Below are 26,779 nucleotides of genomic sequence, written 5' to 3'. Positions count from 1 at the left end.
AGACAGACATGCCTTAACAAAAACAACAGTTTATAGCCATCATTGTGAAATTCCCAACTTACCAACCATTCAGGCAAAGTCAAAGCACTATTCTTAAAACATTTTTAAGTCCCATTTTCTAACACCAAATCTAAAATAAAGTGGATGCCCTGAATTAGTAGTTTTTAGCTCCAACCCTTCATTCAACTATTAAAAAAAGATGTCTTATTCAATTATGACCAAACCAGGTAAAAAATATGCGTGCAATCATATTACATTCATATATTTTTCATCAATTGAGGTATTGAGGAGATCAATGGAGTAAACTATTTTCCAAATTCTCTTATGGTCTCATATTGGTGATTTTTTAAAAAGTTGTCCCATCACATATGTGAAAAAAAAATACATATAAAATGTGTCTTGGCTCCATAACGGTTGGAAAATGTATTTATTTGATTTATGGGCAACAAAGTCCACCCCCGCCTCCTCCTCGTCCTCCCCGACAGACTATGAATGGAGCACAATAGAGACCCCCGCCCCCCTGCACTCCAGCCCCCAACTCATTGCACGTCTCCGTCACGAGAGCCCGATTCGTTGTGACGTCAAATTCCAGTCCGATCTGAGGGTGGGGGGCTTCCACCAACAATCCCAACTTTTAATGAATGCATCCGAACCGCACCGGACCAGTGTGTCAGTCATTCGGTCCGCCCGGACGGTTTTCCCCCCACCCCGCTTCCTCTACATCCTCCCACCACTCGATCGGCGACAGAACAACGACTCGCAGTTCGCGTGCTACTAATCCGCTTTTTTTTTGGGCTCCCAAAAGGAGAATCCCTGCCCGATTCCCCGACTTTTGAAAATCGAAAGGGTAAGTGTAAACAATTCTCGGCAAAAAAATGAACATTCTTAGTTGTGGATGAAGTCGCCTTCAAAGAGTAATTGACGCGTTCGTCTCGTTTTCCGCTTTAATTGTGGCCAAGATGCACGCTTTCGCTTCTTGGGGATCGTTTTGTTTTCAGTGGAAAACATTCGATTAGTTGGCACAATGCAAAAGGTGGCTACTTTAACATGCTCGTGGATTTTTGTGAACTAACCTGCATGGCTAGAATGTTTTGCAATTCACTTAATGTACAGATTGGTCCCGATATTCACTTGCAGTTAGGGTTGCACGATATCATTTTTGCCGATACTGTACCGATACTACTTTTTTTTTTTCAAATGAACATTTTTAATATTTAGTTATTATAATAGGCAGTGGCTCCTTAGCCGGTAACCGGTCAAATAGTCCCAGGAGCTATTTAGCCGGTTACCTATTATTTAACATTGAGTGAATAGGGGATTTTCTAAACCATTCAACCAATCTTATTGAAATTTGATGTGTTATTGCATATTGATAGATTTTAACATTAGGTGAATAGGGATTTAATGACTATTATTTAGGCAGTGGTTCCCTAGCCGTAGTTTCTTACTATTTACCCCACACAGAATTCTTACCGGCTAAATAGCCAAATGGGGCCATATAGGCTATTTGACCGGTTACCGGCTAAGGAGCCACTGCCATTTTAATATTAGATTACTGCACACTCGAAGGTAAATTCATTTTTTATTATGGCTTAGTTATACAATCCTCAACATGGTCTGCTATGCAACGGTACTAGACGTCCAAACCATTTGAAGTGGGAGGGCTGACTGCAAATGAATGATCTACTAGTGATAAACTAATTGATGGGATAGTGCATCTAGGCCAGAGGAAGAACACTTTTTTTTAAACTTCATTTGGTGCCATTGACGGTGGTGGACGTCCAATCCTTTTTTTAAAGTAAGCGGGATGATTAGGGTAACATTCACTGCCACCTTTCTCAATAAAATTTTGGGAATCAGTCATTTCAAATTGGAAACATTCCAGAAATGCATTTGACTCAAGTGGGAATTTGGGGTAATTGAATGCAGCAATAATTCATTCGGGCATAAATCTGAGCAATTATTTTTGTTGGAAGCAAACATCTATGCCAACAAAATCTCTTTGCTCACATATGAGGGGATTTCAGTCTTATTTGGCTCTTTCTTTTACTTCATCCAGGCTTGCTTGCTACAAAATGTTTCTTTAAAACAATGCTTTTGTTTAAAAAAAGGGGGTTTGACCAAATTTAAAAAGTTGTAAACTGCTCTAACAGCGGCCTAGCATTGCTTACAATGTAAGCCTTACTTTGGAAATACAAGCAGCTGCAGGAGAGCATGGAAACATAATGAAGCAAAGTAGTCTCATTACAAGACTGGAATGCTCAATGGAACACTTTCAGTGGTAAATCGTGGACAAGGTCATTTGGGACACGCAAAAAAAAAAAAAGACTCTTGCTTGAGGGAACTAAGGCAGAAGTACAGTTGCCAAACATCCCAGAGGGTTGGAAGTTGATTTAAAACATTGGAGGAAACCAAAGAAAGCTGGAAACCATTTGCAGTGAGGTTCAAATTAGAATAGCATGTGCTACTTTCAAACTGCCTGTGGCTTTGTGAAAAGGTGAAATGTAAAAGTGGGATCAAATGGATCGTGTTTATTTACTTCTATGGTGTTGGACAACACAAAATAAAAAATACATTCTGGAAACAACATTTCAAAAGAATCGCTGCCTCACCCTCCCAACCGTCTTTTTTTGTTTTTTTCCAGCTGTGAGTGTGCGAGCAACTACATGGACTACTAGACCGAACATGAAGAGCCTTAAAGCCAAGTTTAGGAAAACTGATGTAAGTACAAAAACACACACTCGTGACTAAGTAATAACTGCGCTTAGATTCATCCCCGCATGGCTAACGGGTGTGTACATCTTTGGCAATTGCAGATGATTTATAGCAGCTTTCCTTAACCTCTGGTTGCACAAAAGATTGATTTAAAAAAAAAAAAACAGTAACCCAAACAGTTTTCAATTTTAACATGCGTATAATCTATTTAGCATCCAACACAGCTCGCTTGCACAATTTTGTCAACAGTTGGGAAAACCTCCGTGTAGCACGCCGTGTTTAAATTACCAGTGCCATGAGAAGGGCACCTCGGAAAAAAAAAGGTCAGAGTCCGGAGATGAGGTCGAGAACTGTGATTGATGGACGAAAGGGGTGCGAAAAAAGAAAAAAAAGCCACAGAAACCAGATTTTTCTCAGAGTGACTCCAGTGTGGGAGTGCTACTGGGCTCAATTCCAGCAAAGGCCACAATTCTACAGCCCCACTTGCACATTTGACCCTGCAGATGATTAATCCATGTTTTGTGAAGAATGTGTCTATCTCTGCTTTTCCGTCTATCATATTGGACACTTACAGGAAGTGTGGCGTCTCCGCTACGCTACGTCTGACTCATCCGCTGTCACCATTGTTTTCCTGAGGGTGAAAGAACTCAAATGCAGGCAGGAAAACTAGTTCATTTGTATTTTAGCAGGAGGTTACCCAATTTTGGCGAATGTTTACAGCACGATGAGGTCAATAGAAATGAAGAGTCATTTGGAAGCCTATTAGGTGGAGTCATTTTCCACTTTAAATCAGTCATGACGGAACTCGTTTCTGGAGTATCTACAGTAGAGGAATTCTGGTATTGCAAAATAAGAATAAAATGGGAAAAAAATCTCATCCCTTCAGTCCAAAAAAGGATGTTAAAGAAAAATATTTCTTCATTATTTAAAATGGCAAAATATCTGAATTGAAATTTTGGAGCTGCAATTCTAGTCAAAACTTTCTGCTGTATATATATATTTAATAAGCTTCAAGAAAAGGTTTTGCACCATTTTCAGGTAAGCAATGTCTCTAAATGGGCAAGGAATGATCAAAGTAGTTGTCATTTCATCAAATTTGTCAATTTATTGTGGCAGTCTGCAGCAAACAGTTAAAGAAAGCAATTTTTTTTACACCAACTAAAAGTTGCATACAGCTACTCATCCTTATTCACAGATATATTTTCCCCTCAGTAGCATTTAATTTGTAGGCTCAGTTGTACAATGAGGTCAATTCACAAAAAACATTTGCTTCTCAGTCACATGAATTTATTTGCACGCTCAATATTTCACCCTAATCATCCGAAAATAATGCAAAAACTTAACATAGGCCTTTTCTTTCTTTAGAAAAGATTTTAATCTGAAAAGGATAGAAAGATTGATGTAACATTTAGTCATTTAACATTAAATTAAGAGCTGTACATTTGACAAATCTGTGTCAGTTCTGAAGTGGGTGTCGATTCATTTTGTATTTATTTACACTTTTATCACATGCTTATGTGGATTTTCACGAGGTACTGCAGAATCCTTCCACATTCCCAAAACATGCATGTTAGGTTTTTATAGAAGGCTTTAAACCAAGAGTGTCAGACTCAGGTTGGTTCAATTTGATTTCACGTGGGCCGGACCATTTTAGATATAATATTTAGAATTTTTTTTAAATAAATGGATTAAAAGAACTGGATTAAAAGCCCTGAATATTCAGTTTTTTATAGATCTAAAACAATGTTTATTTTAGCTTTTTTTAAATATATTTTTAGATTTTACAAAATGATTTTTGAAATAAAAACACAGAAAAAAATGATTAAAAAATTACAATTATTGATTTAAAGGGGGGGAAATCAGGAAATTTAATATACATCTATACTCTTCATTTTAATTTGATCCTAAAACAGAAACTCAGCACTCATGATTTACTTTCTCGGGCCACACAAAATGACGCGGCGGGCCAGATTTGGCCCCCGGGCCGCCACTTTGACACATGTGCTTTAAACTGTCCAAAAGTGTATAATATTGTGATAAAATTCAATCAAGCACAATAAGTGGATTGTCATCTGACCAGTATGGATTAAAAAAAGGGCTATATAGCAAGGAAATATTTCTGATGTGCCAAGATGTTAGAAAAAGTTAAATTAACATTTATCCCATTTATTCTTGTCAGCCTATATACTTAAACTTTTTTTGTGGTCTCATGCGGTGCAGTTATATAACTAGATTGGTGTATTCTCATGAATTACATTACAAAATGTAAGGGAATGGAGTAAGTACATCCGACGTTCTTGGCATTTCTTGCAAACCCAAAAATGTAGAGATTTTGGGCTAGGCACACTGCCCGATGAAAGTAAATGATTGCTAATTCTGTCTGCTATGCGGGAGCGGACAATCGCGTCCATTGTTGAGAAAAATGTCGCATTCATCGCTGATCTGCGAGGTTTCAACAGTGGACTGCATTGGCCTCACCTACTTCTGCTTTATAAGATGTTTTTGCTTGGAAAGGGTTTTATTCATGGGCATATTTTCACGCGTTCTAACTGCGACATTCGCCCTTTGTCGTCCCCAGAGAAAGAGACGAGTTGCGGATGGGAAGGTTGCTTAGAAACACCAGCAAAGCCGTTTGCATTTGTGTGTGTCTTTGCACGCATCGCTCCCACATTCTATTGAGCCCTTTGATTGGCCTACTTTTGTTTTTCTCTTCACACTCTCTGCTCGTCCATTAGTTTGCATTCAGTTTAAACTCACACATGCACACACACAACAGAAAAACCTTGTTTTCAACCATCTTGATGAAAACAAATGGTGGTCATTAAAATATGAGGATATAATGTCGCATTGTTTAAACTCCACAGCCAAAAGTCATTCCATTCCTTCGCATTAGAACCACAAAGAGACCACAATAGCATTCAAATACCTCTTTTCTATTTTGAGTTTTGCTCGTCTGTGACAGTTTACCAAGGAATGTTCTCCCTGAAGCTAGCCCTTAATGATCAGTTTTACTAGATATCACAAACGTCATCATTTTCTTCACAACCAAACGCACACATTGGCTTATTTTTCTAGAAATTTGCTTCGTTCTCTAAATAAAAGGCTCAACAATCATTTATCAAACGCCACAAATAATGATTGCTAATAATTCTCTTTGAGGTTTTGAACAACAAAGAACTAATTTTGGGGGGATCTATCATGTCCTCGGTCATTTCCGACCTCTGTAATAAACTTGGACTCATCATAAGTGATGTCACAGTAAACTTGCACAGTAAGTTTGAATGCATGCGGACTTAAAAAAAGGGGGACGGAGCCTGGGTTGCTGTATCACACTTGGGCATGCAAGGTCAACATGACTCAGAGTCTGTTTAAGATAATGCGTGTGTCATTGCAGTTGTTTGTAGTAGACATGTCTGGATTATTTGGCCTACTCGACTGTATCATTTGTATAGTAAATAGTGTTTGTGGCCTGTGAGGCAAGCAGATGTGTCATCTGGGTTCAAGGGGAAAGGATTTGGCAAAGTGCCACAATGAAATATCTCAATCTACAAAGAAATGATGCTGGAATAGCTGTTTTACATTGGAAAAATCAAATAGTGGAAGCGCAACTCATTGCTGTGTAATGTTTTTTGTTTTCTTTCACTGAACAAGACAGCATAAACCTGAAAACAATGTAAAACATGTACCATTGATGTCAGACTGCTACTATTCTATCATAAAATACTGCGCATCAGAACTTCAAGCCAGTAGGATTTTGCCCCCTATCTATCATCATAGTTGGTAATTGTATATTGCTATAATTTTTTTCCACCCTTGCATTGGAAGATAGGACAATCCACAATTATAAATAAATTTAAAAATATATATAAATATAATAAATAAGAGCCAGCAGCAATTATACTACAATTTATATTCCTGACCCATTTTAATTGGATACCACAACAATAGAATAAAGAAAGATCTGCCCATATTATCAAAATTCTTCTGGTAATTTTCACTATTACCGTATTTTCACGACTATATGGCGCATCATATTTTTAGACGCAGTGTCAGTAACGAGTGCTATTTCTGTATTTTAAACACACAAAGGACGCACCGTTTTTTTAGACGCATATATATTATATATGAATATCTAACCGCAATAACGCTGGCTACCGGAAGCAGCCCCAGACTCTTTTTCCGGTTTCCGGTGCGCAGTGACTGCTGGGATATATAGTCCTTGCACGCTACACCCACACGCTAAAAACACGTTTTTAAAAAGGCAACGGAAGCAAAACTGAGTTTGGTTGTACTTTATTTAGCCATTTTACAACTTACTCACGTCATCATCACCCACAAATCCATCAAAGTCCTCATTTTCTGTGTCCGAATTGAACAATTGTCCAAATTAGTCATCGAAAACGCTAAGTTTTATACGTTCGTCCAGGCGGCCACAATCCATTCACAAATAGTAGCTAGCTGGTAGCTAGCGTAACTTTTCCAACGGTGCTTTCCATGCTTCGTCAAGCTGTGTTGATGTCGATGTATACAGGCCACAATCCATTGGGTGTATTGACAAAAGAACTATTACATATCCCAGCAGTCACTGCGCAGTACTTTGTCTACGGGAAAGTAGTAGAGTCGGTGTACCCTATCAACTGACTCATTTTATTTTATCGTGATAACAATTTTAGTATTGGTCCATATATAAAGCGCACTGGATTATAAGGCGCCCTGTCTATTTTGGAGAAAATTTAAGACTTTTATGTGTGCCTTATAGTCGTGAAAATACGGTACCTTCATATTCAGGCTACTTATTCCTTTCTTAGTAATAGTATGTAGCCTTTTGTTCTATTCTGTATTTTGCAAATCCCCTCACAAATTGTCACGATTAAACCAAAACAAAAAACGGCTCCTACAGCTGCCAGACTAGGTGGGATTAACCCCCCTACTCATTTTAATGTTCACGTACAGTTGTATCTATCCAATCCACTGGCGCACGTGCATATAATTGACGCTCAGATTACATTTCCTCTCACTCCACACATCTGTTCTATGGCGTCAATTAATCCGGGGGAGTCATAGCAATTGGACAGCCAACTAAACAGGTCATGTTTTTTGGCAATTCCAAAATCTACATCTAATTTTAGCTGTGAAAATATTGCAGGAATGGAAAAGTCCTTATCAGCCGTAATGGAATGTCTGCTGTGTTAAATAAAACAGTGCTCCATCATCACATGCTGATCATCTGAAAACATTTCCCCCAGAATGCTTTGTGTCCCGATGAGATAAGAGCAGTGAGCCCAGTACATTAAGTAGAGATATCTAAAAGCAGCAAAGTTTAATTCTTGGCAAAGAAAAAGGGATTTTCAATTTTAATAATATGGGCATCTAAGTCCTTCAGCTTTTATATGGTGGTTTCTTATATAGTTAAAGCGTCTATGTGGAAGGGAATGTTTTATTTGGCTTAGTCTGACTCGATGTGGCTAGTCTGAGTTTATTCTGGCTTGGTGCAGCAAAAGGGTATTAATACTAGGGAGTGACAGTAAAGCCTCAGGGAGAGACCCTTGGTAATCCGGGGGAGGAAGGGCGGGTGTCTGTGTTGACAAATCTGAGCTGGGAGATAGCAAAAAATAAAAGAAAAAAGACCCAAGAGATCCCAATAATCTCCGTTTTGCTGTAAAGGCAATGGAAAATAAATACTAATCAGTAAATTCCCATATCGGTGGGTTCTCTGAATCCATCAACCACTATAAAAAAAGAAAATGGATGCTTTTTTTTTTAGTTTCTGGTCTATCAAGCCCTCGCGAGGGAATTTAAGATATTACTATATTGTTCTGTAAATTTTAGCATCTCGCTATCTGAATGGTAACTTGAGTTAATGGAACAGTCTGGCTGCCTGCTTCATTTTTGTTCTAACATAATATTTTTTTGTTTGGCTTCATTGGAGTTAAGATAAATTTGTCTGTGTTCACCGGAAAAAAAATCATTTGGGAGAGTTTTGGCTTTTCGCTGTTTTGATTTGTGGCTGGTAATGTTTTTGTTCTGCAGTTTTCATTCCGTTTGTTTAGTTGTACCTGATGATTTATGGAGTAAAAATGAACGATTTACAGCTTCTGTGGAGTGGCCAAATGAAGCAAGTTTCTTCTTTTATGCCTGACTGCTTTGGCTTCGTGTGCTGATTCGTGTAAATGAAGCATTTTTTTTTCAAGGTTTGAGTCACACTTGGTTGAACCAGCAACCCTTTTTAATGATGCTATTTGATTTTCAGGTTCAGCACTGGGTTATTTATAGGACAGGAAAGACTATTAGTAGCCGAGGAAGTCGTGGCTGAGGACTATTTTTAATCTGAAGTTGTCTTGATTTACAGTTGCAATGCCAGACATATGCTGTCACCCTATAATTTTAAATAAATAAAAAAACATGCTGAAATTGAGTGATTTGCGAATCCAGTTGCAAATCACACATTAAGATGAGACATGTTACATTTAATTCCGTATTTTTGAACTACATATTTCTAAAAGTCCTAATTATTTAAAATAGAGGATTGTTAAAAAGCTTTTCCAGTGGCCAGTACTGCAGGAAAATGTCGATTTACGCTAAAAACGCCCGTTTTTTTAGAGACTTTTCATATACTATACTTGAAGTGCAGAACATTATAAGCATGTGAATTGATTCAAAGTCATCCTAAACTTTTGTGCAAATCCTGACTCCCCCTCACACACACAAATAAAAGATGCATTGTTTGAAGATATCCAAGAACATCTGCTTTGTTGCAGATAAGGCGTTTGCAGTTACCAGCCACGTACGATCAAAGGCCAGAGATATTGTAAACATGTCGGCCTCTGGCTTTTCTTTTTTTACTTCTCTCTTCATATACCCGGCTTGTCATCTCTTCCTGTCGTTTTCTAACAAAGTATCATATTCATTTAGCTACAAGGTCATTCCTATTGGACCTAGTTTGTCTTTTTTTTTATCGAGTGGGAAGGAGTTGGAGGGTTGGAGTTTGGGTCAGTGTTATTGTTGTATATCATGGATTGTTGTCATGTTTAGATGTTAAATAATAGAGCATTTTTTAGTTAGGCAGTCGCTACTTATTCTGGTTTTTATATCTTTTGAGTTTGTGTCACAGTTTGACTTCAATTCAAGGCAGATTACGGAATTGTCCAGAGTTTTGGTTTATAGGTTTCCAGGGATGTCATTCTTAGTCACAGATACAGAAACTTTAACCGTTATGTAAGAGTAAAGATCCACGCAATGTCGCTGAATTGCAACTAAGAAAGCTTGGAGCTTATACAACTTGTGAACCTAAATCAATAAGGTCCTAAGTTCTTTCTTGTCTGCTTAAATACTTTTTATCCCTACACCAAAAAAAAACACATCCACCTGTATTTTGAAAGGAAATGGTGAGTCTTGGAAAAGTAAATGTTTTTCTATCCAGCTCCATCTGCTGTCAGTTAGCTCAGCACTGTTTAAAAAAAACATTGATATACACCATAACCATAGGAAGTACTGTTTCCAAATCACTGTTTATTTTTTCTTTGTGGAGCAAAGGATGTTCAAAGAAAGAGAAAGCACTCTTCGTTAACATGTTTGAGCAGAAAACAGTAGATAAACAAACATGGGTGCTTTGCAAGTTTATATTTTTCTCAGGAGTTTAAATAAACATATGCTTTGAACATTATAAAGTGTTGTAAAAAATGGTTAGACAGGTGAAGAAATATTTAACTGTTTCCCACATTTGCTTTGTTTTAATCTCTCCTTATTCCTTTTACAATTTACTTAATTTTTTCTACTTGTTGAGCGACTTTATCTCTTGTCCTTGCCACTAGCTTCTGCCCTGGATAAACAGGAAACTCTTAGTATTATCAGCATACGCTTTTTCTGGCTTAATGAGTGTCTGGCTAAAACAGCGAGGGGAAGAGGGTCCACACCCTGTCACATGGAGTAAGTCAACTGAATGAGCAAGATTTTGAAATGAAGACTTCTTTCTAGGTGGGATGTCCGTTGCCCCAGAAAGTTACAAAGGAAGTGAAGGCTATTCCATTTCCCAGTATGCATAGAGTAACAATGACGTTACCGGTTTACAGTATCACTGCAGGATTAGTAGCCGATGACGCACTGCCGGTGGAAGGGAAAGTGGCCAAGGGACTGACGGACTGACGGACTGACTGACTGTGCCACGCATGTGGCACAACATAAAGTTTTAGACATACACCGTGATCATTTCCAGGAGGCAAATTAGGGTCAGTAATTGGAATTGTCATCGAAATAAACACATTCAAGATAATGGTGAACATTTTAAAAGGCAATTTAACTTTTGATGAAACTAAATATTTACAAAATTTAAGTAGCACTTTTTTTTAATAGTTTGGCTCGGCCTTCGACTTATATCCAAGTGCGATTGATGTAATTTTAGGTTATAATTATCTGAAAAACTGATTTAACAGATGCCCTTTTAGACTGTTGTTCTGCATTTTAATATTGTTACTATATATTTTTTTGTAGAATAAAAAAGTGCCCTCCCAAAAATATGACTTGCACACCAGTGTGATATATAGATATATTTTTTCCTCTTCATTGTGCATTGTTTGGTTGGTGTGACTTTATAACCCCCAAAAAATACAAGAATAGTATTTTTTTATTTTTAAATTTATAAGCCACCGATTAAAATAACTTTCAGCCAATTGGAAAATTAATATGAATCAAAATATTTTTTTGTTAGCAATGAACTTTATCAAAGTATCTCCCTCAGAATGTTTGTTGTTGTTAGAACTAGGTCTTCTAAAAAGACATCTACCAAAAAGGCCCAGAACATACCTCTGATCCAACTTTTAATACTTTCAGCTAAACAAGTGGCACTACATTTCTGCATGAGACCACTCAGTTGACTTCAGACTGAGTCATGCTCTCTGTGAGCACATGATTTCTTTTTTTTTTTCATCAGCCTCCCACCATGACGCTACTTGGGCCGGAAAGTGGAGCAGCGCATTCCGCTCCACTTCAACCTGTCCCTGACAATGTCGTCTAAATGCTATGGGTGTCACGCTGCTTCACGGGGACAGCCTTTCACTTTTGTTTGGCCCATAACAAGCAAGCAGGCAGCTCGGCTGCAGATCCGTGTTTCCCCCCAAAATATTGTCTCCCTTCATGCTGGTGTCTTCTGTCTATAGGGAAAAGTGCAAAGCCTATGGCAATTTCTTGTCAGATGTGAACCCATTTGTCAATAGCATGAGCTCTCAGTGCAACTAATTTGATTGCAATCTTGTGTATCACTGAACTTTGGAAGTGTTTTGGGTCATAAGCAAGACACCTACAGTTGACAATATAGTTGCAAAGATGGACTCAATACTACCGTATTTTCACGACTATAAGGCGCACTTGAGTCTTACATTTTCTCCAAAATAGACAAGGCACCTTATAATCCAGTGTGCTTTATATATGGAAAAAAAATAAAATGTATCATTCATTGAGGGTGCGCCTTATAATGCAGTGCGCCTTATAGTCGTGAAACTACTTACTTGCAGCAGACAGGTTTGAGACCTATTTACATTTTGTCCGTACTTTTGATGAAATTCTACGTGCTATAGGTCCTGCAATTGGCTGGGAAACAACTCATTGGCGTCGATTGACGGCCCTAGACGTCCAATTCCTTGGCCAGGTTTTTAATTAACCTAACATTTTTTTGAATGCAGAAAAACAAGCTGGAGTATGTCTTTTTTAAATAAAAAAAAAAACTAAAAATCATACACCCTAAGCCTTATTTCAGCTATATTGTATTAACGTATTGACTGTAACGTTACAAAGCCGTAATGCCGTTTGAACCCGGAACCGATTATTTCCCTATTCTGAAATACAAAAAAAGAGTTTGCTCAATTTTTTAAGGTGGCAGTGAATGAGTTCCACTTGGTAGAACACCTGGTAGCCATATATCTCCTCAACGTGACCCTTGCCTGTGTTTTATGATACAATCTGTTATTTTCACGGTGTCATTCAAATAGCTCATCTCACGTTTCTTTAGAAATAGTCTGTCACCTCGTCAGTGCTTTCAACTCTTGTGTCTTAGCAACTAGATAAGGGTCACATTTCTTGAACGTACACATCTTGAGTCAGCATTTCTACCATTCTTTTCAGTTCATGGTAACTAACTCTAAAGTCTGTCTGCCTAGTTGCCATTCTATCGGTTTCAATGACAGCCGATGGTTTTCTTGCCAATTTTCCACCCGCTGTGCAGAATGTATCTTACTGATTATGCTTGTGGTTTTGCCACACAGACTATTTTCACCTTCTATTTTTATAACGAAATACTGCGGAGGTAATCAAAGCACAACAATTTACTCAGTCAAAGAGGTCACAATGTTATGACGTTGCAGCACTGCATGGAGTCACTTATTCAAATTCCAACAAGGTTTGCACTCACAAAACTCAGTTTAAAAGTGAATTCTCACTCACCGTTGAGGTTTTTTGGCAACTGTGGTGCCAAGTTTTGCGGAATTTTCTCAATATGAGCTCATGCTGCGATACAAGAATTGCCTGTCTTGCCAACAGATGGAATTTGTGCCTGTTATGTACATGTTTTTTTATGCGTCTGTGCAAACTGGAAATTGCTAATGAGAACAAATGCATTTGGTGGGTTTAGGCTAGGCCAAAGAAGCATTCCCTCACTGTGAGAAACATGACTCACATGAAGTATTCGACTGAATAGAACATTTTGAACAGTCTTTGTGTAAACAGTTGATAATACCAGAGAACTATGCATTTTAACATGTAACATTAAGAACTTGGAGGCTGAACACAGTCATTTATATTTTTAAGAATATTTCCTCCCCACACCTGATAACCAATGTTCCCTCTAATTTTTTTGTTTGTCTGGGCAGAAAGACAACCTCCCTGTGCACACTGAGTACCGGTGTGAGCAACATCATCATTGCTTTCTATGGGCACACACCAGTATCACACCTGCCATAAGCAGGTGTATGTCTACTACACATAAATGATTTAGTAATAATAAAATGTAATGATTAATATCTATGAATCGGCGGCCCGGCAGATGAGTGGTTCGCGCGTCGGCCTCACAGCTAAAAAATAAAATAAATGGGATTTTATTTTGTGCGCTCCATATGATTTGCTGTGCGCAGAGAAGACGAGAGTAGTGCGCAATTGCGCACGCGCGCAGCTTAGAGGGACCATTGCTGATAACTAAACTTTAACTCAGTCCATCATAAAACCTTTAACTAACGAGATTGTGATGAATTTTAAAATATTGTGGAGTCACCCTTTGTTGCACAGTGACAGATTATTTTAAGGTACTTTAAAAAAAAAAAGAGTACAAGTATAACCCTCAGTCTGGAGTCTCATGCTGTGTAAATACGTATACTGAAAATTATTTTTCAATTTGTGGTTCTATAGCCATTAAAGTCCAGGATTCCTTATTTTGCAATTGTTTTGGGGGGGCTCACAAAGACCTTGCTAACACTTGGTGCCTCCATAGGTCAACGAATGGAACAAAAATGACGAGCGGTTGCTTACTGCAGTGGAGCACGGCGAAGCGGAGAAGGTGGCATCCCTCGTCGCCAAGAAAGGAGCCAGCGCGGTGAAGCTGGACAGCGAAGGAAAATCGGCGTAAGTCAAAAACAAAGTCATCTCATGCCTTTACATTCTAGTTATTGCCATTCAACTGTAGACCTTTTTTGTATTGTTTACCACCGTATTCACACACACAGTTGAAGTACTGGATATACATAATATAATCTCATTGCACATACACATCCACCCTTGGAAATAAATCAAATGCATGAAAATGAAGGTTTACTAAAAAGTTTGCTCCATTGGCTGAGATGGTGATAACACACCGAAGCCGTGTGTTAATATTTTTTTCCTTTTCAACATAACACCAGATGACCCGCATGTGTACCACAAGCTGTAAAAACACAACGCGAGAAGAACCCGCCAAAACCTGGCGCGCTGGCGAAACAAATGCACCTCGCATGCGTAGTTCACATCATTGACCTTTTCCCACACACGCCAAAAGACAAAGCTAGCAGCTTACAGATAGATCGACCTTTGTCCGTCATAAAGAATGCGGCAGCTCGGTCTTTGCAAGACTACTGCACAAAAGGCGAGTCCATGGCATCGCCATGGTGATAAAAAGCAGTTCGAAAGGCATGTGGGCATAGTTGCGGTATGCGTGAGTGTGAGTGTGAGCGTAGTCCACACCAAAGGGAATCTGCACGTGATGTCATTTACACAATAGAGTTGGAAATCGGTTCAATTGATTGCCTTTTAAAGTCACATTCAGATGTCCAGTTTTAACAAGGTATATTTTTCTATTATGGAGTTGGATGGCTTTCTCTTACTGGAATTGCTTTTTAAAGATGTTAAAGATTATATGGTTAGTCATTGTTCACTGGTTAATTATATTGAAGCATTATGCATTAGATATACTACATGTACACGCAATCAGGAATATTGAACAGGCTTACTATGTTTACGTTTCGAGACCCTGAAAGTGGGAAACAGTGAAAACATGGCACTGTCAGATAATAATCAGGCCTCTGTTGATTGATTACAAGATATGCAACTTAATTCTTGCTTTCTTAATCTTGAATCATAATCTAAATAAGCAACAATAACACAATGTCACTCGACAACTTTATGCATTTATTTTCTCTCGGTCACAATACAACCATTTTTCCCTTCCCTACAATACAAATGGTCGAAGACTGTTCCTATTCCAAGCATCTTACGTCATTTCCCATGAATGAGAAATTAGCCTGTTAACTAACAAACTGACAAGCACAAATGCGGACTTGGCAGAGCTCTGGGTTCAGTGTTCCATTGTAGTTGTATTTGCATTTTTTTAAACAGAAGCAAACATTCTGCTCATTTCTTTTTGTATTCAGTCTTCACGTAGCAGCATCACGGGGCTACACCGATTGCCTTGCTGTTCTCTTATCACACGGCGCCGACCCAACAGTGGCTGATGCGGCAGGTATGTGTTGTACATGCAGTTTTGCACTATTTGATGGCTGTACTTGCAAACCAGTGAACATAAACCAAAAAAAACAGTGTAGCAAAACCATATGAGATTCTATCATACATGCACATAAAATTAAATATGCAGTCTTTAACAACTAATGCAAATGAATAACCATGGATTTTTTTTTGCTCATTGGGCTGTTGCCAAATTGAATTAAAAGCTTAATTTATATCTATTAGTTGAATGCTAATGCACATTAGAATAGGCTGAGGTTAACAAACAGTTTGTAGTGTTTGTACTTCTATCAAATAAGTTATGCTCTTGTTATTCTATCAATCAACAGGTTTAAATCCATTACATCTTGCAGCCAAGAACAATCATGCCGAGTGCTGCAAAAGACTCATTCAGGTGACTTTCAATATTTTGAGACAGTATTTTATGTTTTTTTAAGATAGTTGGAGACGAAAGTGAGGGAAAATGAACTTTTTCCCTTCTGGAATCCTAACTCAGTAGATATCCTATTTCCCTTCTAGAGCAAATGTCCCGTAGATACAGTTGATTGCTCAGGAAGAAGCGCTTTGCATCATGCTGGTAAGTGTTCCAACAAATAGAAAACTCATCTTATTGATTTATTAAGGTGAAGCTTGTGGGAAAATATCTCTTTTCATAATGTGGGCCCTCCTCTCATCTGTTTGGAATCATCGGCTATTTTGGGAATTAAGTGATTCAATGGAATTAAATTCCACTTTTTTTTTTTAATTATCACACAAATTGCCAGTGTGGGATTTTTTTATTCAATTGGATTATCCTAAAAAAAAAATCCTCTTATAATTGGTTTGTTTTGTCAGAAATCGGCTTAATCCGCAATCTCCAAGGAATGCTGGTGTTATAAAAAAAATCTTTTGTCTGACTTATTTCATCCGCAGCTCTCGGTGGGAAGATCCAGGCTGTCCAATTTCTGTGTGAACTGAAAAGTGCTATCAACCTGAAAGATGCTGTACGTACCTCGTCATTCCTGCCTTTTATTTTATGCAAACACAGACAGGGCTGCGTGGCCTCACACGTATTTGTCTGCACTGCCACTCAGCAATTTACTACCTCAGTTTGATGTCACGTTTATGAAGATGCAGTAAAATCGCAAGGGCACCCATACATTTATGCATTCATTTATTTTCTTTACTTCGAGGAACATTGAAGCGTGCATTGCATTTACAGTAATCCCTCAAATATCGCGGTTAATGTTGACCAAGCACGGCCGCGATAAACAAAAAAACGCAAAGTAGAATCACCCCATTACAACTACCACAATACATGTTTATACAGATATACAAGTACAATTATCAAAACGTGTACACTTATTAAATATTACAGCTATAAGCATGTCAAAAGACTAATGTATTAATATCTAAATATAATGTATATATTTAAAATCTAACTACTTTAAATACTGTACTCACAGTGAAAATAGTTCCTCTCCGCTTGATATAGATCCAAAAAACAGGAAAATTGAAGTTTTAGTCCAAGTCCTTTGTCCGCCATATTCGAGGCATTGCTGTATATGTCCGTGCAAGAGTACTGTGAGAACTACTTTGAAGCTGCAGACATGTGGTCTCCATTTCAGTGGTTCCCCATACCTGTGGTTGGATGAGTAGATAGGATTTTATATTATATTATATTATATACACACATTGTACATATGAAGCAGACACAGGCCTGCTTAAGTCTTTAGAAGGCTCTGATATCGCTTTTTTTCTATTCGGCATATGCACGACTTGCGGAAGCACATCAGACTTGTAATAAAAAAACATGACGTGGCTGTTCCATGATACTTTCTTGTCCTCTGCAGCTGCACGACTGTCATCATAATCTAGAATTTTTTTAATTGTAATGTACTGTTGAACAAAGGGTCATGACTTAATGTGATGCATTACTCATGAGCTCATTTCCCCATGCTGGTCCCTTTAAGACCTTTTACACTCCAAAACAACTAGCAACAAGGACAGCAAGGTTAAACAGGTGCTGCTGTCTCACAAAAGCATTTTAATGATGTGATTCTGAAATAGAGTAATACGCCAAAGTCACAGTGAATGAAATGTTCAAGCAAGCAGTAAATTTACTGCAGCTAAAACCTTTTCAGAATCCAATACAACATATATATAACGACAATACACGTCCGAGTGTTAATGTGCAGGAACCGTGAAAGTAAACATATGCTATTCCACTGCTGATGGATTCCAACTTCTGCTCCATTTTAATGTAATGGAAAGCACATAAATGAGTTCCAGGCTCAAACGTATGCCATCATAAAAACCCCGAGTGGCAGTGTTTTGACATTTTCAATTGCAAAAGTATGAAAAGAACCCAAGCCACAGTATATCTTCAGTATACTGGTACTTGGAGAAAACCTATGAAAGCCTACAGATTACCACTAAACCTCCTTTTGAAGGCTATGATCTTCCTTAGGCATTTGGGTTTGTGTGCTAAGACGCCGTCACGCCATTTTGGTCACATAGCTCTAAGAAATCTCTCACCAGTGGCACACATTCCTTGAACATACCATTCATGCCCAAGAGTATAACGTCTATGTGGCAAAGTCAACCCACATGCGTTACTTTACAGGTATATAATAAGTCTTATCTTTGAATCCGAATGATGGTTATTTCCTTTTACTCTTTGTACCTAATATCATTACTCTTCTGCTACCCTCCAAGGACGGGCACACCCCTTTGCTCCTGGCAGCCAAACATGGCCATGCTGAAGTATGCATCACTTTGCTAGACTGCGGCGCTGAAATCAGCACTTCTGACAACAGTGGCAGGTAGGAAGCAAAACTGCAGGAATTTTGCCAGCGAGGACAAACAAAAAGCTTTCCTATCCACAAATATATCACTCTAGTGTAATCACCCACTTTTTCATGCATGCTGCAGGACAGCGTTGATGCTCGCTACACAGTCCAACGCGGTGGCCGTCGTGGAAGTTCTGGTTCACAGAGGGGCCCCCATGTCCGCAGTGGATTTGAACGGGCACGATGTCCTGCACTATGCCAAATTGTCCACAAATTGTGAGGTCAAAGCTGCACTCACGGCGGCTCTGACCAGGCAGCTCCCAGGTGAGCACCCTCCATCTGACACCTTTGCACTCTAGTATTGAAGTACAGTAAATGCTTCATGCTTATTGGTGTTAAAGCAGTTAAGACTGCCATCTGCTGTACAGCCTCAGTATTTTTATTCTCGGACCGGACGGGCCAATTATTAAGGCACATTTTTATTTTTATGTTTATACAGATCCCAAGTCCTGTAGAAGTCCTCCGGTAAGAACATCAAAAACAAATCTATTCATTCAGCTATTTTCCCCACAAATTAATCAAAAGGAAATTGTAGCAAAGAAAAACTATTATTTTGTCAACGTTGAGATCGTATTTTAATGAAGTTAGATCAGATGACCACTATATAAAGAAATACCACATACAAGTTACAAGATAAAAAAAATATTGCTCTTATTTTTGATCATCTCTATATCTTTCTATATTAACAGTCTCAGCTTGTGTCAGCCTTTTAGTTGTGATTAAAGGAAACTCAATTCTTATCATTTAGTCATTGAGGCTTCTTGAACTAACTAACCAACACTTAATTCACTTCTCTCTGCGCTCTTTGCTGACCCTTATAGCATGATCAAGTAGCTATGATAAGTGATGAACGGATCACAACTCCCAAAAAACGAAAAGCACCTCCACCTCCTATTAGCCCACTGCAGGTAAATAAATGCATGTCTCTGTACGTCTGCTTGTATCGATGCACTCTGTCTGCACATTTGTACACATACTGTAGTAGACTGGCCTGTTTTCTGTCAGATTTTCAAACCCTAGAACCACTTGCAAAAAATGCACAGATTAAAAAAAAACCCACTTCAACCATACTATCATAACTAAATTTGGAAATCATACGTATAAACATGTTTTTGAGATTCTTTTAACTTTTTCCCAACAGCAGAGGTCTGGAATGTCTTCTCCATCAGTTTCTGGGACCCCCTCATCCAACAAAAGTGACACTCCAAAACGATTCAACTACAAGGTAATAATCCAAAAACATAAGATAGCGTACACGCATTAACTAATATACCATTTTAGTTATAATTTTCAGATGCCCTACCTATGGGCGCTTACCATAGCAAAAAAAGAGCTATACAATATACAATGCTAAAAGGATATAGAACATTTCATCAGTTTTGACTTTTATCACCATAACTAGAGCTATTTCTGCAATACAAATTTTTGCCAACTTAATCGGACATAGGCCCTGTCGTCTATTGCGCTATATCATATATATATATATATATATATATATATATATACTCTATCTCCACCCTGTAGTTAGCCATTTGGCTCCCCCTGCCAACCATACGTGAGTAATGCATGCAAGACAATTAGAAATGGCAACATATGATTCACAAAGAAGACACCAAACATAGATTGTTCCAATATCAACATTTATTAATTAATTATGGCTGTACACGGCAATATTTAAAATCCTAATCATTTGTCACAACTCAAATTAAGTAATTACTTATCTCTACATTTTAACACACATACTACAAGCTACTTTGCCACTTCTGTTTATACTGGATAGTTTAAGGTTACAGCACCACTTGATCCATTTAACATTTGTGGCAGTTCAGTTTAAGGTCAATTCAAAAATAAATTGAGTGGGAACTCTGACATTATTCTCACCTAATGCAAATTATCTGACAGATAGAAGTCATGTAAAATAGAGCCAGCCGTTTGACATAAATCACAATGCAGAATCCCATGCTTCATTTTTTTGAGCATGGATAACATGGAACATATGTTACACAGATGATGTGAATTTATTTTAAACATACTGAAGAACTTCCCCAAACTGGTTTGTATGTTTGTTCCGTTAACACGCCAGGGCCCATTTGTTGGCCTATGCAAAATAAAATGAATACATCATAATTTAAGGTAAATTATTTAGATGAACTAAATTTGCAGTCAAATATTGTCTCATTGACTGCCATTGATGGTGCCATTTTGGCTCTAGTCAAATTGGATTTGAGGTCTATTCCTGCCAATGTTAGTATATATAGATAAATAAAAGAATCACAATGCTAGCAATCCCAGTTGTAATGAATTTTATGTGGATCACAGTTAATGGTAGTGAACAAGTTAAAAATATAGAGTGCAATTAAGTAGAAAACAAGAAAATGCCATCGGAAAAACCAAATTAGAGGCCCACCTCCATCCACTCTCTCTTATCCTTTCCACATCTGCACTCCCACTCACTCCACATTTTCCCGCACCCCCCCACTGCTCCCTCCCTCTTGTTCTTGTGCGGAAGGAGGATGAAGTCCAAGAGAACTTGGAGAGGCTTCGCAACAACCAGAGAACCATGCTGCTGGAGACAATGGACGACTTGAAGAACGTCGATGAACTGGATCCGAAGGTGATTAAAACGTAACATTAGCTCTTAAGACTATGCATGGATGTTTTAAATATGCCTCTTCTACAAAGTAACCATAAGTATATAGAGTGATAGCAGACTATTTAGTATAGACAAGTGCTAGTCCGTTAAAAAAATCATAGAAAGTATTCAATTTGTTTGACGAGATTGCGTCTTAGAAAGTTTGGTGCCACGAGACATCTGTTTTGAGCTAAAATTGTTCGCCTTAAGCATTCTTGGAGAGTTCTAACCACAGATGCATGTCTGGACCTGTTTTGTATTTCACTGACTTGCGGTCTCGAGCTCATACCTGCTCAAGTGACTTCACCTGGTAACGTATACGATGCGTCCTATGCCCCAATAGGTCGAGCACGGAGTTACGGCTTCGGCTGCTCTCGTTTCAGCCCTTCAAGCTAAGATTACCGCACTCACTCTGGAAAACCAGCAATTGGCCAGCAATTTTAAGGTAAGACTCAATAAAAGACTCCTGCTGCTTTTTCACTGCATTGTACCAGCAGGGCTCAGCTCCACCTGCTCTGGTTTTGCGAGCTTGTTTTTGCACTAACAATACGTAATTATGGAACGTATCGCGTTGGATTGACCATATTTGTCCATTAAATTGAAGGTAAAATGCTGTTTTTTCCACGTTTCACTATTGACGCATTGTTTATTCATCCCCAATTCATTTTTTTCTCAATTCCTATGTTTTTGTGTCGTGGTTTAATTCTACTAGAGCCAATGTTGGGTTTTTTTGGGACGGAGGCAAAGCAATAGTATTTTTTGGGACCAATTGCTTTATCGCATCCATTTTGTTGAAGTTAGTTAGTTCCCCTGTTGATGACATAGTTCAGATGTGTACAAATATTGCTACATTGGTGTCGAGGTATTGGATACATACATATCTGATTTATATGCACATATGACATAGGCCCATTTCGAATGTGAAAAGATCGGAATTGCATACGACTTGAAAAGATCAGAAACATGTCGCACATTGCAAAAGAGATCAAAATTGACCTGCAATGTGAGAAGTCATTCTACAATGCTCTAAATTCACCCAAGGTGGTCCCAACAACCTAATTGGGAAGTCTGTTAAAGTATTTGCACTGAGAGACTCTAAAAAGTATCAAACAAGGTGCAATTAAGGCCTTTCTCAGGCAAGTGGGTTTGTCAAAAGTATTCATACTAAAATTAATGTTCTTTGCACAACCACCTGTCAACAAACTTTATTTGGTACAACTTTTAAAAGTGATGGAAGACATTTTAGCATTTTTCTTGTTAATCTACTGGTTGCCAATGATAGTACATCCAATTCAAGTTCACACTTCTTTTTTTGTGAGCAGTCTTGTTGGCAGAAACATCCATTGCTCCGAGCGAACGAGGACGTGAAAGAAACCAGCCGTCCCCACAGCATGACATCTAACGCCTCCTTCCATTCCACGCAGGATGAGTCGGAGCTAGCGGCAGCTGCACCCTCCACCGCCCACGCACCGGGGGAGGACGGAATCGAGGAGGAATGGAAAAGGGGGAGCCAGGAGGAGACCCAACTGTTAAGACAGGCGCTTGAGAGCGTCCAGATGAAGCTGCTGGAAACCAGAAAAGAAAACCGCTCGCTTCAGGCTCTGGTGAAACCCGAGAGGAGCAAAGAAGTGGGCGAGGGGAAGGACGAGAACGCCAGAGGTAAAGGAAAAGAGGAAGAGTTGATCGAGAGCCTGGCCGAGCTGCAAGCCAAGCTCACGGACACCCAGGAGAGATACCATCACGCCGTGGAGGAGGCGGATGAGCTAAGAGCGCAGATGGGAGGCGACACGGCCGATCACAGCCGGGCCTCCGCGCTCCAGCAGGAAGTGAAGCAATTGAAGGCGGAACTGCTGCAGACGAGCTGCGAGCACCAGAACGCGGCTCAAAGACTGAGGCAGCTGGAGGAGGTGATGAGGGAAGTGGAGCAGGAGAGATTGGAAGAGAAGGAGAAAGAGGGCAGAACGGAAAAAATGGAGGAGCTGTACAAGGAGGCGCAGGAGGAGATTAACATGCTCCAGGTACTCTTTAATCCAGATAGACACGTAATCAAAAACCATAAGGTAACTGAAATAGACGTCATACGCCTATCATTGCTGTATAGTAGACATTTAATCCATACCACAATGATGAAAACATTGTAAATTAGATTGGGCGCCATCCCAACTCAATTTAGATTTCTTTGCCCATGCAGTGTGAACAGTCTAATTCCGATCTGGACCCCTTTCGTATGCGGATGCAAATTCTGCACCGTGAACGCTTAACCATTCACAATGCAAAATCTACGTCTTTAACAATTAAAATACGGCAAAGTTTGGAAAAAAGGACAATAGCCACAAAGGAGCAATGGTAGATAATTGTGCAAAAAATGACCCTTTCTTCCTGATATTGCACATAAAGCTATCCGTGACCGGACGTTTGGTCGAAAGACGTTTGTTCGACCGGACGTTTGATCGCCGGGTTCGCTCGCTGTCAAATTATGACAGAGTTTACTGTTGATATTTTGATATTAGATATTAAACTCTCTCTCTCATAATAATAATTTTGAGAGCTGGTTTCAACAGTAACAAACCGGCGACCAAACGGGCGTTCGACCCAACGTCCGTTCGACGAAACGTCCAAATACCAAGGCTATCAGGCGGAATAAAACGTTGGCTCCAGTGTCGTAACACCCGAGGCCTCCATCAAGGATCACATTTACCTACACGTATTATGTCACTGAAGTGTTCCCTTATCAAATATATTGTTCATTAGGAGGCTCTGAGGGGGACGGTTCCCGTGGAAGCCGCAGCCAAAGATTTTGAAGAAATGAAGTGTGAGCTCAACGAGGTCATATGCGGACTACAGCGTCGCCTACTGGAGTTGTCGCACTCTTATAGCGAAACTCGGGCTCAGCTGGGCGCCACGCAGAAGCAGCTGACCGAGAGCAGCCGGGCGCCGTCGCCACCGTCGGAGGAGATGCAGCAGGAGATGCAAAACCGGCTGGAGGAGATGCAAACGCTGCACGCCGACGTGGAGGAGAAGTACTCGGCAGCCGTGGAAGAGATCTCGCAGCTGAGGAGGGACGCGGAGTTGCAGGCCGAAAGCTCCGTGGATCTCGCCGACCACACTCAAGTGATGTCGTCTTTAGGAAACGCCATCAAAGAGCTGGAAAGCCAATCGGATTCCTTGAAAGAGCAGCTCCGCCAAAAGACGTTGCAACTGGATGCTCTTCAGAATAGGTGAGGGAGATGTCAAATGACACTAAGTAAAAAAGATGGCGTCTCTAACACCAGGTTTGATTTGGGAAGGGAATGTTTCTTCGTAGAATGTTGTTTGAATTGTAAATTCAATAGCTTAAGGGGCATTTTGACTATGTTTAACCATGAGGTTGTTTGCCGACTTCAAGGCTAACGGTGGAAAAGGACAGCGCCCCCGAGGATTCGGTCTCTGGCGAGGAGCACACTAAAATGCGAGATCAGCTGGAGGGCGAGGTGCACCACCTGACGCAGCTCCTCCAGGAGGCCCTCAGGAAACAGGATGAGATGGCTCTGGAGGCGGCTGACGCCTGGCAGAAGGTGAGGGAAGAAGCTCGGGCTCAAAGTGGCTTATGTAGAGAATAAAATGACAATAGCCCAAGGGTAGGCACTATATTTTCAAAAATGATCAGTGGGCTAGGTTGTACTTTACAGCTAGAAGGTGGAGACACTCCAAATACTGCGGGTTTACTAATAAAAGCCATTTTGCTCCTGTGAAAGGCACGTGACAATCGAGCAGAGCGGGAGGCCATGCAAGAAGTCCTGACGGCAACGGAGAAAGACAACTTAAATCTGACCTCCAGGTTGGCAGAGTCTCAGGATGCTGTGGGTCAACTCAAGCAGCTGGTTGAGAACCACGTGGCTTCTGAGCGGGAGAAGAACAAGCGGGTCAGTCACATAGATGCCCAGGCGTGGCTTTTTTGTCGCTTTCCTCGAGAAATAAACCGGCCTCAATGCGTATCGTGCATCCTCCGCAGATAGACGATCTGTCCCGGGAAGTGGCCAAGCTAAAGGACGCCTTGAACAGCCTCTCACAGATCTCGTACGGCTCGGGATCGCCCGCCAAGAGACAGCAACAGAACCAACAGCTAGAGACCATGCAGCAGCAAGTCAAACAACTGCAGTATCAACTTTCCGTAAGATTTCTTCTACCTCCAATTACGGGACACTTCAACTTTATTTTTCCTGACGCTTCGTCTCTTTACGCAACAGGAATCCAAAAAGCAACACAATGAGATCGTGTCGGTCTACAGGATGCATCTTCTCTATGCTGTTCAGGTACTAAGCGCCTTAAACAATTCCAAATATTTCCATTTTTGCCAGCAAAACACCTTGTTTTACTCCTCTTATTAATTCCGGCTGATACTGTACCAATGCATTTGTTTTTTTTTTTAAATAGACTTTTTTCTTTCATTCATTTTATGAACCACTCATCCTCACAAGGGTCGTGGGGGGTGCGGGAGCCTATTCCAACTGACAATGTGCAAGTGTTTGGAACAATCACCGAGTCCATGCAAAACCCCACCTTCCGTTAAACACACTAATATTTGCAATTATGAATACTAAACAGGTTGGTTGAGCAGATTTGGGAGAAAAATTAACATTTACTTTGAATGGAGGCCAGACCACAGAATAATTGGTCAAGATAAACTTTGGAGAAACATTGAATTTCAAACCTTTGCTGATTTCCACTTGGCCAGACTGAGGTCTAATCCTGAAGTTGATAGTTTGTCCTTTACTGATGTGTTTCAGGGTCAGATGGACGAGGATGTGCAGAAAGCCTTGAAGCAGATCTTGATGATGTGCAAGTTGCCAAGTCAAACCAAGGAGGCGTGCTGAGATGCAGTGAGCCAGCTCCAAAGCCAACAAACCCAAAACAAACACACTGAAGTCAACTGCTGCTGCTGCCAATGTCATGCAGAGGCCTGCAACCTGGCATGCCTCTGGACTTAAACCACCTTTGCCTACTCCCAACTACAAAGTCATCAGAATCCCAACATTCATTAACATCAATCAACAACCCAACTTCCTGCGCATATGCAACGTATTTCTCAAATATGGCACGAAACCAGCAACCTTGATCCAGTTCTGTTACATTTTGTGTAAAAATAAAAGCCTTATTGATGCTCCCATTTTGTAGTGTCTATTTTTACAATACCAGAATGCTATTTTTTACTTGTTATCCGACTGTGTAATACTTTCCCTTGGTACAATCTAAATTATTTTCCCCTGATTGCGATGCATGTGACATTGCAGCTATATTTGCATGATCTTTGTATGTTTTTTTTTTCTTTTTTCACCAATACTAAAATGTATTTTTGTCCAAGTTACTGTACTCATTTTTGAATGTGATGCTTGTTTTGTTCTTCAATGTAACAATGCACTATTTAATCTACTGACCCAATAACTTTTTTATATTTACACCCTTTATGAAATAGTAAAGGGTTGAATGCCATATCAAAGTAAATTAAATGTCATAACTCCATCTCATGTTAGTTTTTGTAATACTTCTATGTTGTGTATCTCCTCAAAAGTTTATTTCCGTGCACTGTGCCAACAGCCATACAACTTCATAGTTAACCTTCTGGTAATAAATGAAAAAGAAACAAACCTAC

The 26,779-nt window shown here is 39.6% G+C and overlaps 1 protein-coding gene and 2 long non-coding RNA genes across 5 annotated transcripts in view; 1 reads left to right on the top strand and 2 right to left on the bottom strand.

Annotated features, from left to right (window-relative positions):
* The first annotated feature begins 554 nt into the window (after positions 1 to 554).
* rai14 (retinoic acid induced 14) lies at positions 555 to 26,778 on the top strand. Of its 3 annotated transcripts, none has more exons than XM_077622974.1 (21): positions 555 to 847; positions 2,645 to 2,721; positions 14,186 to 14,316; positions 15,597 to 15,685; positions 16,017 to 16,081; positions 16,207 to 16,264; positions 16,600 to 16,670; positions 18,385 to 18,491; positions 18,601 to 18,782; positions 18,958 to 18,983; positions 19,340 to 19,426; positions 19,663 to 19,743; positions 21,028 to 21,132; positions 21,494 to 21,595; positions 22,575 to 23,168; positions 23,902 to 24,368; positions 24,536 to 24,704; positions 24,885 to 25,052; positions 25,142 to 25,300; positions 25,377 to 25,442; positions 25,917 to 26,778. In XM_077622974.1, exons 2-21 carry the CDS (start codon positions 2,686 to 2,688, stop codon positions 26,001 to 26,003), a joined length of 2,850 nt encoding a protein of 949 aa, XP_077479100.1. In that variant the 5' UTR covers positions 555 to 847; positions 2,645 to 2,685; the 3' UTR covers positions 26,004 to 26,778. The 3 variants fall into 3 exon arrangements, with proteins under 3 accessions (XP_077479100.1, XP_077479099.1, XP_077479102.1); XM_077622973.1 differs by having other exon boundaries at positions 19,660 to 19,743; XM_077622976.1 differs by lacking the exon at positions 19,340 to 19,426 and having other exon boundaries at positions 19,660 to 19,743.
* Positions 14,201 to 26,779, bottom strand: part of LOC144091008 (uncharacterized) — a 62,850-nt gene continuing 50,271 nt past the window's right edge. The window contains exons 5-6 of the long non-coding RNA XR_013305574.1: positions 17,131 to 17,307; positions 14,201 to 14,293 (exon numbers count right to left, since the gene is read on the bottom strand). This is a non-coding gene — a long non-coding RNA (uncharacterized LOC144091008). The remainder of the gene's footprint in view (positions 14,294 to 17,130; positions 17,308 to 26,779) is intronic.
* On the bottom strand, positions 20,138 to 26,234 carry LOC144091009 (uncharacterized). The gene is made up of 2 exons (XR_013305575.1): positions 25,841 to 26,234; positions 20,138 to 21,120 (listed from the first exon to the last, which is right to left on the bottom strand). It is a non-coding gene; the product is annotated as an uncharacterized LOC144091009 (long non-coding RNA).

The sequence above is a fragment of the Stigmatopora argus genome, chromosome 16, assembly GCF_051989625.1.
Source record: "Stigmatopora argus isolate UIUO_Sarg chromosome 16, RoL_Sarg_1.0, whole genome shotgun sequence".
In the NCBI taxonomy this organism is placed as follows: domain Eukaryota; kingdom Metazoa; phylum Chordata; class Actinopteri; order Syngnathiformes; family Syngnathidae; genus Stigmatopora; species Stigmatopora argus.
The sequence above is the reverse complement of the archived record's forward strand: the minus strand, read 5'-3'. Positions and strand labels throughout refer to the sequence as shown.